The sequence below is a fragment of the Colias croceus genome, chromosome 11 (assembly GCF_905220415.1).
Source record: "Colias croceus chromosome 11, ilColCroc2.1".
NCBI classification, from domain to species: Eukaryota; Metazoa; Arthropoda; class Insecta; order Lepidoptera; family Pieridae; genus Colias; species Colias croceus.
In genome coordinates, this window is record NC_059547.1 from 3,457,375 (window position 1) to 3,475,040 (window position 17,666).

At 33.5% G+C, this 17,666-nt stretch overlaps 2 protein-coding genes across 2 annotated transcripts; one reads left to right on the forward strand and one right to left on the reverse strand.

Annotated features, from left to right (window-relative positions):
- Nucleotides 1-329: 329 nt before the first annotated feature.
- On the reverse strand, nucleotides 330-12,090 carry LOC123695398 (neprilysin-4-like). The gene is made up of 13 exons (XM_045641232.1): nucleotides 11,659-12,090; nucleotides 10,159-10,266; nucleotides 9,776-9,909; nucleotides 8,876-9,044; nucleotides 7,945-8,810; nucleotides 7,701-7,851; nucleotides 7,101-7,287; nucleotides 6,474-6,592; nucleotides 5,839-6,231; nucleotides 5,196-5,368; nucleotides 2,853-3,037; nucleotides 2,383-2,526; nucleotides 330-1,105 (listed from the first exon to the last, which is right to left on the reverse strand). The coding sequence occupies exons 1-13, from the start codon at nucleotides 12,072-12,074 to the stop codon at nucleotides 929-931; spliced, it is 3,222 nt and encodes a 1,073-aa protein (XP_045497188.1). The 5' UTR covers nucleotides 12,075-12,090; the 3' UTR covers nucleotides 330-928.
- Nucleotides 12,091-12,227: 137 nt separating this feature from the next.
- LOC123695653 lies at nucleotides 12,228-17,043 on the forward strand. Its single transcript, XM_045641560.1, has 12 exons — nucleotides 12,228-12,265; nucleotides 12,459-12,544; nucleotides 12,717-12,921; nucleotides 13,088-13,208; nucleotides 13,693-13,875; nucleotides 14,337-14,417; nucleotides 14,530-14,685; nucleotides 14,899-15,066; nucleotides 15,419-15,598; nucleotides 15,842-15,970; nucleotides 16,186-16,304; nucleotides 16,938-17,043. The coding sequence occupies exons 1-12, from the start codon at nucleotides 12,228-12,230 to the stop codon at nucleotides 17,041-17,043; spliced, it is 1,572 nt and encodes a 523-aa protein (XP_045497516.1).
- Nucleotides 17,044-17,666: the final 623 nt, after the last annotated feature.

Genomic DNA, 17,666 nt, shown 5'->3' on the forward strand with positions numbered 1-17,666 from the left:
TAGCTTCTTCAGAGCGATGAAGTTGGCTTTATAATAGCAATTTTTTTGTGTAGGTACATAATATGTAAATATATTATATCTTTGTATCCTAGATTAAGCTCTTGTACAATTTTAAAAATATTTTTTTTTTGCATTTATTGCATTTGTATCGTATCATAAATAATTTATTACGTAACTAATATGAGTTGCTATGTTTTATTATTTTTTACGATGATCGTGATTATAAATAACAAGACAATAAAATTATTATTGTGTAAAAAATACTGACGCAAATTATTAATAGTAGGTATAATAATAAATGACACATATTTAATTCGAATATTATTTATTTGAAAAATATTCATTTATAAATAAACTAGTTATAAATTGATAATTAATAATACAAACTTAATATTAATATACAATTAAAGCACAGTTACCAAAATGCACGATTGTAATATCTCCACAATATAAAAGAGTTTTATACAAATAATAATAATAATTATAACAAATCAGGTACTGAAAGGATTTATTCGATATTATGAGCTGAAATTAGTATAGAGATCTGAGATACGTTTGACAAAAATGAGGGTAATTTTAACTGGATATGGACGGATTGAATATCGAAAAATATTTTTTATTATTAGGATTCTAAATCATGAAAGTTTCTGTAAACAATATAGGTTTATAAGATAAAATTTTATCGCTCTGTGAAAAACGTTTTTTTTATTAGATAATATTGTAAAGCTTGTAGGTAGCTAAAACAGGACATATTTATAAAATTAAAATTTCTCTGTCTCACCACAAAAAACTTTAGACAGGGTTTAACTTGCGCGGGTTATCTCATAGATAATAATTACTATTAAAGTGACAGATCCCTGGTTTAAAGTTAGACTGGGTTTAAATTGTTTTGTTGTAATACCATCTATGTTTATTATAATTCTTTCTTTCACCACACACTACATTTCTGTACAGGATTCATTGGAGAACCTAATGGACAATTAAATTCCCTCGCGAAGTCCTTAGAATTAGACAAAGTGCCGATAACTCTGAACCGTCCCGGAGAATGTACGGCCGTTTTCAGTTTGTTACGCATCGCTTCTGGACGCATTGCACCGCACCATACCTGTGATTATCGTAAAGTTACGTTAAATAAAATACAGTTTGAAAAAAAATGAAAAAAATATTTATTTAGATGGGCCTATTATAAAAGTTAACAAATAAAGAGACTCGACATCAACTAAACTAGGTATTAGACCTGTGTTATAGGCGATCGACGCTTTCCACTCCATGAGACCGAACCTACAGTTCATTCGACATTTAATTGGATTCTACATGCGTTAGGAAACAACAAGGTAAATAAAAGCATCTCTCGCATTGTTCTCTTATCCCTATAATTGTTTATACAGTAGAGGCGGTTGCTAACTATAGACCTCATAAAGTTGTAGAGTGTGTGATAGAGCCGACAGCTTCTATCTCTATCTCTTTATTTCGTTCCTTGTATAATACCCGAGATAGATGTAGAGCAGCGTCTTATCTCTATAATCAACTACAACTCTGCCAGTTGTAGAGCCGTGTGATGAAGTTGGTACCGCGCATTTCTATTTATTATTATAACTCAGTCACTTGTAGAGCAGCCATGTGAAATAGCTAGCAGCATTCTAACTCTACATACAATTAAGTCAGCTGTAGAGCTACTGCAAGTCGTCACTTTTTACGCTAAAATTAGCTCTTAACTGAATATCTACCATAGATCACCTAAGCAAAGAAGAACCATTCACCTAAGGAAGAATAACTACGTTTGCGTGGCTCTTTCCGAATAATCTACCTATACATCTCGACATAGTGATTGAGTACATGAGAAAAATTAGGGTAGAGTTTCGTCATTAAAGATGTTATATGATTGATCGATCTCTACATCTCTACACAGAGTACATAGAATTCTAAATATTATTATGATTGATGTAGTCATAATCTCTACATAGAGTAGATAGAGTTCTACATATTATTGTAATTGCTCTAGTCATTATCTCTACATCTTTACATAAAAATACCTCAACAAAATTATGGAAATACCTCAGCAAAATTAAGGAAGAAAAATGTGTGCGTGTACTAGTGTACACACGTTTTTAGTGAAACTTCTTTATGACCTTATTTTTCAAAAAATAATTTACTTCATGCACCTTTACAGAAATACGTCGAATCACGCGTGGTAGGGATAAGAAAAAGATGGCTCGTAACGGAAAAATTTCACGCGTAACGAAAAAATGTCACACAATTTTTTTTTCCAACCCCGATAGGGAAATTTCACTTCAATAACTGCATGTGTGTATGATTGAGGCCTGGTACTTGTACACAATACGATAGGTATAGTTATCATCTCTATATTTCTACATAGAGTACCTGAGCAAAGTTAAGGAAGAAGAGCTGCGTGTGTGTATGGTTGAGGCCGGGTAGAGTTTCATCGCTTGCATCGTGAAGTCTCAGCCAGTGTTGGTACGCGTGGAACGCTTGTTTCACACCGCCGTTGTCTGCTATGTTTTCACCCTGGAATACGAAATTTCATAATCATTTTTGGTTAAATGAATAACGTAGTAATTTTTGTTATAAATACGACTTATCATTTTGTAACTCTTTCAACTGTCTCCCAATTTTTACTATCAATTGATGCAAGGAAAAGTAACAAGATATTGGAATTAAGGTAAACTTTCCTGCAAATATGAATTTTTAATGAGAGGAATTTAACGTAAGAAAAATTATTTGTATAATATTGATGAAAATTTTGGGAAAAGGCAAAGCAAGGATGCGAGAAAAAGTTTTAGGAAGCCCAATTCGCTCAATGCCCAAAATAATAATTATACAATTTTCCATACCTGTGTATTAACCCCATCCAGTTTCATATTAACCTCCGGCACTACATACTGTCCATACTGATCGATCAGACACTGCGCACGTTTGTGGAAAGCCTCTATAGCTGTATCCGACCACCATCTGTGCAAATTGCCTTCGCAGTCGAACAGACGACCCTTGTCGTCGAAACCGTGGGTTATTTCGTGACCTGGAATAAGAAAATAGTAATTAAAAGTTTTTTTTGTCAAAAAACTATCACGTCGAGTGTGATTAGTTTGACAAGTGTAAGTAAATATTTTTTTAAATAATAAAAAAAAAATCGATTACGGGGCGGGATCGAATTTTTGGAAAACGGATTGGTAGAAAGACGCGGGTTTGTATCCCGCCTCGTGATCAAATTTTTATAGGAAGGATTAAAAAGGCAAGAAACGGTTTTATTCGTGAATTGAAAGATAATTACGTTAGTTTCGATAAGTTCGACTTTATCTAATACTAGCTGTGCTCCGCGGTTTTACCCACAGTGCTCCGCTCCTGATGGTCTTAGCGAGATGGTATATAGCTTATAGCTTTCCTCAATAACAAGGCTATCTAACACCGAAATAATTTTTCAAATCGAACCAGTAGTTCCTGAGATTAGCGCGTTCAAACAAACAAACCAACTCTTCAGCTGAATAATATTAGTATAGATGGAATTTAGGTCATTAAATTGATTCATTCAAATTCAAATTCAAATTCAAATTTCATTTATTTACAAGAATGTAGTTACAAAAAAGGTGTTGTTACAATATTAAGGCGCTAATACATTCTACCCACCATTTGGGTGTGCAAATATTTAAATGGAAATAAGTTAATTAAATTACACTACACCAACACTACACAAATTCTTCGCGTCACTATTGTTAAACGTCACTAATTCCTTCACAGATTCCGCAATGTAATAAGTTCTTGAATATCATAAAATTGTTTCTCCATTAACCATTTCGTCAGTTTCTTCTTAAATATATTTACTGGGAGATCCTTAAAGTTATCCGGTATTTTATTATATATTGTAATAGTCATAAATATCACACTATTTTTTGCTTGATTTATTCTACATGTTGGAAAGTGCAGTTTATTTTGATACCTCGTTAACATATGCGAATTTACTTCTCCTTTCTTTTTAAAATATTCTGGGTGGTATTTAACAAATAAACATACTTCTCTTATATATATGTAGGTTAGTGTAAGGATACGTAATTTACCGAACATTGGTTTGCAACTGTCCCTTTTGTCGCCTCTACACATAGGCCAGCGCATTCGCCAGCGCGCTGGCGGTGCGCTTGCAAACGCGCTTGTGAGTAATCCACACATTGGAAGGTCGTTCAGTATGGTTTGGTTCGAGCCAATGTGCGGACGGATTCAAAATGGATGTAACAAACAAAGAAATAAACACACTTTCACATTTATAATATTAAAATAAAATTAAAGTAGGATGCTCTTTGTGAAGTAAAACATTGTGAGGAAAACGGCATGTCCAAGAACCTTATTTATTTGGCACTTTTAATACATACAACATTTTTATTTTTATGGTACTTATTTTTTGGGTTCCACAGGCAGTTTTAACTCTGATAGAGCTCAATAAATTTAAATGTTTCCTCGTTACTCATATTGTTCGCCATTTTGTCAAGTTAGGTGTTAATTCGCCGCAAGAAAAAAACGTGCACTCCTGATCGCTGCTACAGTCAAACTGATCGCGCGGCCAATGTGTGGATGGTGCGCCAAGCTTGCGACAAGTGTCCTTTGATGTTTCCGACACCGCGCGGCAAGCTCGCAAGCGCGCTGGCCAACGTTCAAATACCTACCACCAGCGCGCGAACGCCCGTTCTACACATTGGACAAGTGCATGTGCCAACGCGCTTGCCAACGCGTTGGCCTATGTGTAGTGCCGGCATTTGATGTAATCCGCACAGGGCCCGGATACATTTCTTTTGTGCCACAAACACTTTCCGCACCTCGCAAGACTGTCCCCAAAGAATTATTCCGTAAGAGAGTATCGACGATATATATGCATGGTAGGCATTTATTGCAGCATTCATAGATACAGTATCTCTAAGGCGACGTAATACGTAAACGAAACGATTTAACCTATCACAAATATATTCAATATGACTGTCCCATTTTAGACCTTCGTCTACCAGAACACCTAAGAATTTATGGTGTTTTACCTGTTCGATTACTTGATCATTACATTTTATGTCTAGATTAATTTTGGTGCATTTCTTTGATTTAATAGTATTAATAGTAAAAAAAAACACATTACTGCGTCTGTAGTAAGCGTTCACAATTGCGTACTTACGTACTTGCTCTATACTACAAGCACAACTCACCAATAACAACCCCGATGCCACCAAAGTTGAGCGATCTCGGGAAGTGCCGGTGATAGAACGGCGGTTGCAGGATGCCGGCCGGGAACATTATCTGGTTCTTGTTGCGGCTGTAGTACGCGTTCACTACTGCGGGCGCTGTGTTCCAGAGTGTTTTGTTTACCGGTTGGCCAATGCTGTTTTTAATAGAAGAAATAAATAGAAAATATAATTTAAATTGGTCTAAAAATAATGATCTATATTGTCAAATGTAGAGCTAACTTATATAGGTTGTAGAGATCATACACCGCAAGTTCACCTGGTTTAATTTGACAATATGAACGCTTAGTAACTGTATAAAATTTACGAAAAATGTGTGGGTTACTGTGACGATTTATAGCAGAACTAATTATTTTATGGGAAATTGACGGCGCTAGATGGGACGTTAATTTACGATATTTTATTCAGTCAAAAATTCATTCTTATACTTTTTTTTTATATGAGAAACGAACAGACTTAACTACATTTTATTAAATATAAAGGAAACTTTTTTTATTCAGTATAATAAGAAGTTTGAAACTAGCAAAAGACTAGATAATTCTTAAACTCTACATTTTAACTCTACATTTCTATTCGACTGAACTACGTAATCAAAATAAAATCGCACCGTGACTGTTCCATTTTGGTAAGATGCTGCAATATATTCAGAATGTTCTCAAAATATTTATCCGGGTGTATTCTCACTTCCTTATACCTTTCATCCAGCTCAATTTTATCCAGGATAAAGTCCGGGTAACCTATTCTTAACATCATAGAGTCAACTTTATGTGCCGCTAGTTTTTTCGTTTCGTCATCTATCCAATTGGTCATGTGCAGTAAATCTCTAAATGATTGCTGGATTTCCCTCGTCATGGTCAATGTGTCGTTTTTGCTCATTTCGTCGAAGTACTTTCTAACGAACATTGAGCCAAGGGCCATGCCCATGTTCGAGTTTACTTGGGATATGCAATTTTTCCAGCGAGGTGGAGATTGTTCCCGCCCGAATAGTATGAAGTAGAATCTGGAAAGTAAATTGGTTCGTTATAGTGTACCAATCACGTTAAAACTAACGTGATAGGTAACCTCCCTCACCCAAACCTCACTAAGCTCACCCAAACGGGTGAGTTTTGAAATTGTATGGAACTTTTCATTTATTGTCATTCGATTGCTTATCGTTACATTGAAGTATATTGTCTTTAAAATAAATTAACCAAAATGTTTGTTATAGCTATATGAAATTATTTATTCCCAAAAAAAGCTTACTGTTGTTTAACAGACTGAAAGCGATCATCCAGGTTATTAACGCGATGCCTCACAAACCGCCAGAGCAGATAATTCGCTAAAGTGTTCGGATCCGTCGTCTCTATCAATTGCACCAAGTGCTGTCGAATTGTTGACAGATTATAGACTTGCACGTGATAGGATCGTGATTTTGGTCAGGTGGAACACGTAATGGGATAGTGGTTTTGGAATAGGACCAGAAAGTTGAACACGTGATTTTGATTTTGAAATGGGAAAGGAAAGTTGAAGATGTGATGGGATAGTTGAAATTAAATTTGATTATATTATGTTCGCGCCAATGACAACATTTAAACCAAAGTTTACAGCAACAAGAAATCTAAGATGATTTCCACAAGTGAGGCCTCTACATTTTATTTAAGATAGGCAAAAGATCGGCAATAATTTTTTGCACATATGTTTTGGTAGGCAATATGATTTTTCCTCATATTTAAATTCATATTAAATTAGCAATTATCACAATTATAATGTGGACAAATAATACAAAAAAGGAAAAAAATACGTTATATTACCCCTTCTCTACATTTTACAAAGATAAATTTCTTTACCTAAAAATACACAAGTTTAATAAAAAATAAAAAAATCACTTACCCGAACATAATTAAGCGCAAATAGAACGACAGTTTCCTCCGAATGCACAGTTCTATTCATAACAATACACAAATATCTCTTCCAATCGACTTCCGGCACTAAAGTTTGCAATTTCGCTAACGTCATTCTCCTGTACAGTTCGGATACGTTGCGTCTGTCCTCTGGCGCTGAGGTTATTTTTGCTAATCTGTTCAAAAAAATCTGTCTAAAATAATTTTGTTAAAACCCCTAAAATCTCTATGTCACTCTCTAGCTTACTAACTATCCTCAGACACAAAAATATACATTTTATGAAACCGGTCCATTGCGATGTGAAAAACGAACGTTTGAAGAATCAGGAGTAGATTATAATTATATGAAAAAGGTAATAGAAAATGCAACATATTATATTATTCTATGGAAAATATTGATATTTGCATTTGAAGTTGGATAAATGTAAATCAAATTACATACAAGGAATGTATTGATTTCTTAATTCTTGTTTGTTGTATATTCTCTGTATTGCTACAATTTATTAATTCTAATATCAATAACATAAATAAACAGGAAAATACTAAGATTTAATTAAAACTATTGTTATTGGTAAGTTTTGTCACTTACTTGATTTCAAAATCGATAAGCTTGTCTGCACTAGCTTTCACGTAACCAGGTTTTCCTCCAAGTAAAGTTGCTATTTTTATCAAATATGTTTTGTATGCTTCCAAATAAACCCTGTTTGATCCTTGTAGAAAATAATCTCGAGTAGGCAATCCTAGTACAAAAGAATAACGTATATAGTGAAGACTGAAAAAGAGATAGAGACAGCCATTTTATGAAAAAAAAAATGTTTTGAATATCATTTTACCTAAACTGGTTTGATCAAATTGTATGACATATTCATCGGAATTCTTGATATCTGGTCCAACCCACTCAGATATCAAAATATCGTTATTAAACAATCGTAATTTGGCCATAAGTTCCAACCAATCAAAAGCCCCAGGTGTCCAATCGGGTTTTAATATCGGCCAACCACCGAAAAGATCTAATAAATCTAGAAGTGGTTGTTGGGCCCTCTGTTTCAATATTTCATGATTCATACACGATTTGAACAAATATCTTGCCTTTAATGTAGCATCACCATGAGCTGGGTCGATAGAGTCAGGTTTCTGAGGAATACGTTTTATATGAGAAATGACGTCATCAATGCCTTGCCGTCTTTTGACTCGCTTCTTTGTTAGTAATCGTCTTCCTTGCAATAAGTCCCTTTTATAAAACTTTTTTCTTCTTATTCTGTTAACTCGATTAATGTGTTCCACTATTCTGTGTTGCCTCTTTATACGACTCTTACCTTTTCTTTTATTATCAAAGTAATACTCGTGAATGTTATATTTGATTCTAGGTAGAGATTTGTCAACAGTCGATATTTTGTCCAAATACCTTCTAATGCGATTAATAATTTCTGATTTGTTTTTGTCATCATGTATTTCGTAATGGGCTTGTTCATTAACATTATCAGAAATATCATCCGGTTTGTTTAAAATTATATCTATACGCATGTTATTAATATTTTCAGTGGGACACTCTGAGGGTCTTAATACTTTCAGAAAGCTTTCTTCGAGATCTAAATGTGGGCCCGGATAAATGGACGTGACGTATTCGGAACTTTTAAATTCAAGCAGATCTTTGAGAACTGCGTCCAAGTTTTCCCTAAGCATTTCAAATGTATCATAACTGAAAAGCAAGATAGAGTTATTATATTGAAATTTTCTTATTTTAGGTCGTTTTTATAATCTTACCCGGCTTTATCAGCTGGAATAGGATTAAGAGCAGGCCAGTTACCGCACGCGTATTGATAAAAGTCATGACAAGGATCGGCTTCAGCGTCCATGTATTGCGTCATTATTTTTGCTTGAGTGCTCCTTATTGTGTCGCGGTCACCTTGACCTTTCCAAAATGCATGAATACCTGATAAAGTAATGATGTAATTACCAAAGATGACACTATCGGGTTCTCTATTGTGGGTAATTCACCATTGTTTTAAGTTTGATAAGCCGTAATTAAGAGGAACTTTAACGATTATCAAATTAACAGTTTGTTTTCTCAAGATTTTCGAATAATTAGGCTCACTAGATTTATTATTTAGGTACTACATATATTTTAATTGGGATGATGCTTTTATTCTATACTAATAAATTAATAATAATTTGCGCTATTAGCCAGATTTTCCATCATTGCTACTTAAATCGTACATTGCTTCTTTCGCATTTTTCATAATAATGTTGACATGTAATTTCATTTGATTCGGACGTGAACTTGACTCGTTTTACACGAGTCCACAATTGGATAATGGGCGTGAGCGTAGCACATTGTAGTATGCATAACCTATTGTCAATTCGGGACGAATGCTTTTATACAAGTCGTTCGTATAGCAACCCGCCAAAAATAGTTTGCCACTATAAATATTATGATAGGTAGTTACTTTAAAGATATAGTACATTCTCATGATGGTTTTTGATAAGTAACAATGATTTTAATTTGTTATTCAAAAAAACGCGAAGCAAAGTTGTTCTGAGACTTAACAATACTAGAGGAAAATCACCGTGGAAAATCTTCTGTTCCTATAGATAAGTAAGGAAATTTGAAATATTTTAACAAAACACGTAATAATACAATTGATAAAGATAATTATAACCTACCAGCATACGAACGCACAGGCTTGTACACATGCGCTGCTGAGCTCATTTCGCCTTCTTCTAACTCGGGCTGCCTTCGAACTTGCTCCACATCGTCCAAAGGGCCACGGTCAACGTATAGTTCAGGATGCACTACACTGATAAATACAGTCATACATATATGACAATTCATTACTTAAACATGAGCTATGTAAAAAGAAAATGTCAAGAAAATGGTTTTAATTCATTGTCAGTCTTACTGGTGGAATGAAAAGACCAAAAAAGTAGTATCATCGTGTAAACAATCTTATTGTATTTGATGCAGTTTCCTAGGACGATAGCAGAAACATTTCCTATGTAATAAATTAAATAAATTGCTAGGGAACTTAATTATTGTCTTGTTATACCTTTGCAGTTTTCCATCATCGTCGTATTGATCGTTAGGATCTTTCTCGTTACTTTCTTCTATTTCGCTGACATCTTCATCCTCTTCGGTTTGGTCGGAGAGATAGTCTCTATAAAGAACTTGGTTTAAAATATTACTACATAAAATTCACCTACAAGAGTCCTTATTATCTGAGAATTTTTTTGACAATTTTGTGTTTAATAATTTCTACTTTTGGTTTATTTTGTAGGCTTCAAGAATTTCAATTTTTATCAATAATCTTCTATAATATAAAAATGAATCGCAAAATGTGTTGGTAAGCGCATAACTCGAGAACAACTGAACCGATTTCGTTAATTCTTTTTTTATTACATTTCTTAAAGTACGAGGATGGTTCTTATGGAGAGAAGTACCACGGGCGAAGCCGGGGCGGACCGCTAGTTAAATATATACTTGTTTTTGAAGTGAAAACGTCTTTAGCGGCGTTGGGTATAAAATCTTAAACTCGCGTCAGGACACGTGGCCTGATCGAAAAAGCGTAAGACGGATGTTTTTTTTTTAACCCTTATATTCCATGCGTAAGACGGATACCATTCCAAAATATCAAACATGCTGAACGTTAATAATCAAGTTTTCACTTCTGCCGGCGCTCCCGGAGTGCAACCCGTCTTTTTTATTTCTAACGAGGAGTGAAGTGGAACTAATGAACTGATGTTTTGTTTTGTAGTCTAAACTGCAATACATCAAGAAAGAACAATGCAAAGTAAAAACTCGAATTTATGTTTTGATTTATTATGAGACTTTAAATCTGATTGACATTCAAGGTAATGGCCCTATAATTATTGCATTAGGTATGTGGTAATTAAAGTTCCAACAACCTAGGTACCAAAACAATACTTATAATCTTAGATGCATGATTAAGATATATATTTGCATATTATTATCATTGTATCTATCCATTACCGGCGTTGTAAGTACATAATATGAACGTTTACATTAATTATCGTATTTTGCATATTGCACTTTAATTATAATGCTTGTTTTAGAGTATTAAGTATTATTTAATAATTTAATAATAACAGGGAGGGTTTCACTTTTCTTTTTTTTTTCAACCTGATGAAAACAACATGCATAACACAAAAATAGTAAAAAAATGTTGGACAACGATAAATATTATTTTTACCTTGTGATTAAAACGTTTTAATTATAAGCAAATAATACCATTAGCAACTAAATTACAAGTTCGCAAATTGGTGTCAATGCCATAATACCATATTATGAGTATATAAGTAAGGATTTAATTGTCTGTCTCGTTAACATACCGAAGTGTGATTCCATGGTTAAGACAATGCAACTACAGTTCTATGATTTAAAGTAGGTGCTGTTAACAATCATCATATTAATATCTCGTTAATTTATTACACTAGATTTTTGTTTCGTTTTCGAAAGTAGACTCATATCTAATATTCGATTTTGTGTAATATGAAAATCGCGTTTATAACACTATTCAGACTACACTTACTCGTCTTCTTCCGACGTAAATTTAAATTGGCTTCTGCGTTTAATCCTTTTGGGTGGGATACTTTTTCTGGTTCCTAATTGAATTTGGTCATTCGCTACATTGTAATAGGTCTCAGTATTTCTGTCAGCATACCGCCTGGCCATAAAATCATCATTTGGAGGCAAAAACGACGTGCGAAATCCTTCGAAAACATCACGTTCCTCAGGATCAACAGTCTCTAACTTTGAATAAGTTTTAGGGATATTCTGAATTACAATTTGATCAGAAGGATCACCGAGTGAGTCGAAAGGTTTTTTGTAAATAAAGTATAAAGAAACGGCGAACGCTGTTATAGATATTATTGATAAGAACCGGCACAGGTTTGCACTTTTCGGTTTAACTGAAATTGCTTGGGGTGGCGTGTCTACGCGCGTCATTGCAGCTTCCAACTGACAGTCGGTCAGACATCGTCGGATTTGTAACTGGAATATTGCTGTATACAATCTGCTTACATAATAGCCATTGTAAGGTCGACCCTGGGATCTAAGAGTTAGGAGTAGGCGACGAAATTAGCGCTAGATCTACCTGTTATGTTACTTTTCTATTTAAAAATAGAGGTAGATAATTTGTAACTGTGTTTTTAACCATATTATATTAAAAATATTTCATGACTAAAATTCTTTAGGGTACGCAATAGAGTAAAATAAAAAATACAACATAATTAAAAAGTATTTCTGTCATATTAAGATGTCAGTCATCAGTGTTGAAATGAATTTTTAATAGTTGTTATTATTTAAAAATAGTATATTTGCAATTTAAAGAAATTTACATATAATGACTACATTTGCCGATATATCGAAACAAGTTCATTTATTAGATGAATTGATATTGACAGAGATGATAACAGGTAATTTTCATTATTGTGAGCAAATTGTAAAAGTAGAATTAGAGCCGAAATATCAATACGAGGCACACAGAAAACAAGTTTATTCACATAAATTGACCTTGCTCTAGAGTCTAGAATCTAGATTATCAAATACCTAGTGCTTTATAAATGTAGTCACCTAATTTTATTAAAGGTAAAAACGACTTTTACGAAGAATCTATAGAATTTAGTAAACATCTTCTTACTACAAAATATTGGTACATGCGAATATCGTGGAAGAATAAAAAGCATTTCCTAATGACACTGCTTGATGACGTAAAAAGCGTTTGGTCTCTATCGCTTCTACTGAAGTCTATTTGGAATTGCAAGCCTAAAGATGCAATATCTTCTATAAACGAGTAAGTATGCACTATGAAGCCATAATGATAATTTTATCAGTAATAGGTATAATAAACTAAATAACAATATATTTTAAGCTTTAAAGTATAAAGCGTACCTACTTATAATTTATGTTTATGTTATATAGCTACATATGTCTATCAAAAGCTTCTACTTACTTTGTAGAAAGCAAATTTGGAGTAGTTATGATCAGGTTCCCTTGGATAATAACAGAACCGTACTGCCACTTTCTATGTTAAACGAAGCTATGGTTAATGATCGCAATTGGTTTTCGACTCTGAAATCTGTGAGTATTATAATTTGAATATTGATTTCAACAAAACAGAATAGACAACATATTGATAACTATGTATAGTTAATGACAATAATGTAATAATTGAAGAAGACCCTCATCCGGACAAATTTTGATTATGATAGTAAAAGTGTGTGAAGTCCCATGTCCCCGTAGTGGGGTAAGGGGCAGATGGCAGATGCATTATGCATACCTACATCTGTTTCACTGATCGATTTTTCTTTAGGGACAAGTAGGTGATCAGCCTTCTGTGTCCTACCAGACCGAGACATTTTTTTTTCTTCGTCTCCACCGGGAATCGAAGCCAGGTCCCCTCGGTTCTACGCTCACGCGTCAACCACTGTACCAAGGAGGCGGTCAGTTATGATAGTAAAGTAGGTAGGTATACTTGTTAGTTGTTATACTTTCGAGCTTTCATAAAAATAACGGCACACTAGTTCATATTTCTCCTTTGTATGTTGTTTTACAATTAATTTAGGACCAACAAGCATTAGTACTATCTGAACTGCTAACGGTATCAGGTGGTCCACTTATGTGGGATATACTAACTAGAGCCCAGCAGACATTTGAGCGGCATCGCCAACAACAGTTACAAGACATGATCGACTGTGTTGTTTTGAATGAACCAACAGTGGATAAGTCAAAGGCTGTTCCGACTGAGGTTATTTTGATTCAAAAATATTCAATAGTAAATCTTTTGATATAAATAAAAAACATAAACAAAACATCCAGAAGATCTTCCTCAAAATCATTGGGACATTTTCCTACAAGGAGAGTAATTATTAGCGCCCTCACATTATAATGTACTAGCTGTGCCCTGCGGTTTTACCCGCAGTGCTCCACTCCTGGTGGTCTTAGCGTGATGATAATCCTCCTCGATAAATGGGCTATCTAACACCGAAAGAATTTTTCGAATCGGACCAGTAGTTCCTGAGATTAGCGCGTTCAAACAAACAAACTCTTTATCTTTATAATATTATAGATTTAAAAACAATCCCATAATATGTTGAAGACGCATGTTATTTTAACTACAGCAGTCCTGAATACTTAGTACCTATAATTTTTTGTTTTAATAATAAAATATGTTCTCCTAATGTACCTAGTTATTAAAATAATTTTAAGGTCAAAAAAGAAACTCCGCGTCGTAAGACGTCATTAAATACGTCAAGTCAAGCTCCACTACCTGGACAAGCCCAAAGAGAGGTAAAAACTAAAATACGTTTCTCTAATAGTTCTTTTTTTTTCAAAATTTTATTACATATCAACATGATAAAACATATAGGTGAGTTTCATAATATAAAATTTCGATTTTTAGTTGGAAATAAATCTGGCAACTTGGAATTCAACCATAAAATCACTCCGGGATAGCTTTAAACTGGAGGAACTACAATGGATGTATAAAGATGGCTCCAAGAAGACTATCTGGAAAGTGAATAGACCGAAGCCAGAAAGTTTGGAAACTGTTGATTTTGTAAGCCTTTGAGCACTCATTTATTTACAAAATGGGCATTTTTACTAAATGTAAATAAAGTAAATTTTATGTAAAGTTCCTTCTTAATGTACCTAACTGTTGTGTTGATTAAATGATTAAATGTTAAATTATAATAATTATAAACACGAATCCACTAACAATGAAGTAGGAAAATAATGAGTATTATTTAAATGAAACTTCTTCATTTTATAGATTCAGCTTTTACCAGCAATCATTGCTAAACGTATTCTCTTATACGTGCCTCAAACGCAGTATGCGGAAATATCAAGAGTGAACAGATATTGGTCTTTTCTTCTTGATGAGATCAAAGCCGATATGCTGGCTAGGCAAAAGATCAATATGGATATAGAAAAATTGCGAGTGAGTAATTTTTTTATTTTTATTATTTACCTACCTGTAACTCTATTTTCAACGTTTTTAGCTTGTCGTAAAGACGTGTTTACTTTAACACTACATATTATAAGTACAAATACCTAATGAAGTACAGCTATGTTTCGTTTTATTAAATTGAAATTACGATTGAATCGACCATAATAAAATAACTTGTTGCAAATTTCGATTTTATCTAACTAGTTAGTTACTTAAATTGTTTTAAATAATCAAGAAAACAATATTATTTTTCTTTCTGATATTAGGGACGACTTGTCCTACTTCTACTCCAGTTATTGTAGGAAGCATAAGTACCTAATTCAAAAACTTACAATTTCATTAGGAAATTATACTACGTCACGACCAAGAACTAGGCATGTTGAGCGGGTCTGAGCTTTGCACAAATACGTCTACGCTCGATGGAGACACCTATCATATAACATCACCAATTAGTATAGAGCCAGTCAAAACATCGGCTAATAAGGCCGATTGGAGGAAACAGGTGAAAAGGCCACCACCAACTGTAAGTGGATTTATTTTGTTTCTATCACACTTACGTACGAAATCCTTCAAAGCATATAAAATTATAATTATCCGCTTACGATGGCAGACACACAATCATATTATGACGATCAAATGTATTGCAAGGATTCTTTTTTTTTTTTTTTGATGATAACACTACTTAATCTAATTTGAGAACAAATATTAGGATATAGGTATTATAGGTATTTAAATAAAATATTTTCATGGATTTTGTTTCTTTTAGACCCTTAGACCAATTCGAAAAATGTTCGATTTTTACGAGCGTTTGGATCGACGTGGGGCTGCTGATGAAAACATGTGGTTATGGTGTTCGAACATTTTGAAATTGCGCAAAAAAGTGATCGGCCACGACGTTAGTAATTTCATGTATAACAATACCGTACATTACTGCCGGCTATATAATATGGGCTGCTAATGATTTAAATGTGAACCAGTTTTATAGAACCTACGCATTACATAATGCTCAAATTATTATTTATTTAATTAATTTTATCATAAACTAAATTAATTATCATTTTTAGATAGAAAGTAAACGTTATTCTATTATTAATGTTTTCATTGTTTCAGATTAAAAAGGAATCTGAAGGAATCTTACCGTTAGGTGATTTGAACTTTCCTTGTCCTCTTTTGGTTCACAATTTTAATGTTCCCTTGGATTTTCCTCTCATTGTGGATCCAACTCTAAAGTGAGTTCCAGAATACCTATCTCTAAGAAAAACAATTTTTTAAGTGACGTCGTATATTTTCTTCGTACAACATAATTAATAGCTAATATTTGTAACAGGCTTCTAGATTGCATTTTTTTACTACTAATGTAGGCAAGCATATTTTAAATTAATATCTAATACATATTAGGTAGATGAGTAAACTCAAAACTGTTAAAATTTCTTGTCTTCTTGCATTGAGATAATAATACTAGGTACGTATGGAGGAGACAAAATCTGTGCGCCATTTTTTTGCTCTAAGTTTTAAAAATTATTATCTAGCTAGGTACTTACCGATGAAAGTTATTCCTTTGCACTTTTCCGTATTATTTATGCAATATCGTAACACACACGAATTCTTATTTGATGCGTTTCACTTTAAAACAAATAAAAAATGAGCGTGCAGTTACGCCATATGGCGTATGTTGAGCGGAAAATAAGTGATGTAGGCGGTGTCGTCTCCATAATATGTATAACTCAATGTCTTCTTGATCAAATTTCGAAATAGACAAATTGGCGGCAAGAGATGAAACAGATATCCATAGTACGTCACAGAGCAATATATATATAGTAGGTAATATACTACAGATAAATAATTAAGTTTGCTTGTTTCAGACATGCCACCAAGGCCTTAGAAAATAAACGTTACAGCTGGAAAAATAAGGATCTTGCAATTCTGTATCCAGTGATAAAGATACCATCTTACCAGTTTCCTTTTTGAATTATAAATAAAGCTCTAATTACAGAATGATCTTTATATTTTATTATGAACACAATTATAGATTGATAACACCCACACCCACTAAATAATTATAATCGCGTAAAAATCGATAGTGTAATAACTGTTTAATCCTGATTCCTGAATTTTTGAAGTGAAACTTCTTTATCGGGGTTGGAAAAAAAATTTAGTATAACATTTTTTCGTTACGCGTGACATTTTTCCATTGCGCGCCATCTTTTTCTTATCCCTACCACGCCTACCTACATTTAATTTTTCGATACCACGCGTGATTCGACGTAATTTCTGTAAAATTGCATACCTATAGTAAATTATTTTTTGAAAAATAAGGTCATATAGAAGCACACGCACACATTTTTAGATATGTGAGACTTTATCCACCATAAACCATTGCCACTTCATTTAATTTTTCGATACGGAATTCTGAAAGCACGCCACACATTTACATTTTGTCAAGTCAATTTGAAAAAAATAGAAGCTTTCTGAATTCAGATTCTAGGTTTCTAATTCTATACCTAGTCGACATTGCATTACAGACAGTCGAATATATTATGCCATCTGTGATTTGTCACTGTCAATACTTTATGTCAAATTAATGTCAAAAT

Excerpts from the sequence above, each read along its gene's own strand:
- LOC123695398 (XM_045641232.1), bottom strand. The coding sequence starts at position 12,074 with ATGACGCGCGTAGACACGCCACCCCAAGCAATTTCAGTTAAACCGAAA. Across the intron at positions 10,267-11,658 it reads TTTACGTCGGAAGAAGACGA|AGACTATCTCTCCGACCAAA; the intron begins GTAAGTGTAGTC and ends AGTTCTTTATAG. Across the intron at positions 9,045-9,775 it reads GCCTGTGCGTTCGTATGCTG|GTATTCATGCATTTTGGAAA; the intron begins GTAGGTTATAAT and ends TTACTTTATCAG.
- LOC123695653 (XM_045641560.1), top strand. The coding sequence starts at position 12,228 with ATGTTACTTTTCTATTTAAAAATAGAGGTAGATAATTT. Across the intron at positions 12,266-12,458 it reads AAAATAGAGGTAGATAATTT|AAATTTACATATAATGACTA; the intron begins GTAACTGTGTTT and ends TGCAATTTAAAG. Across the intron at positions 13,876-14,336 it reads CAAAGGCTGTTCCGACTGAG|GTCAAAAAAGAAACTCCGCG; the intron begins GTTATTTTGATT and ends AATAATTTTAAG.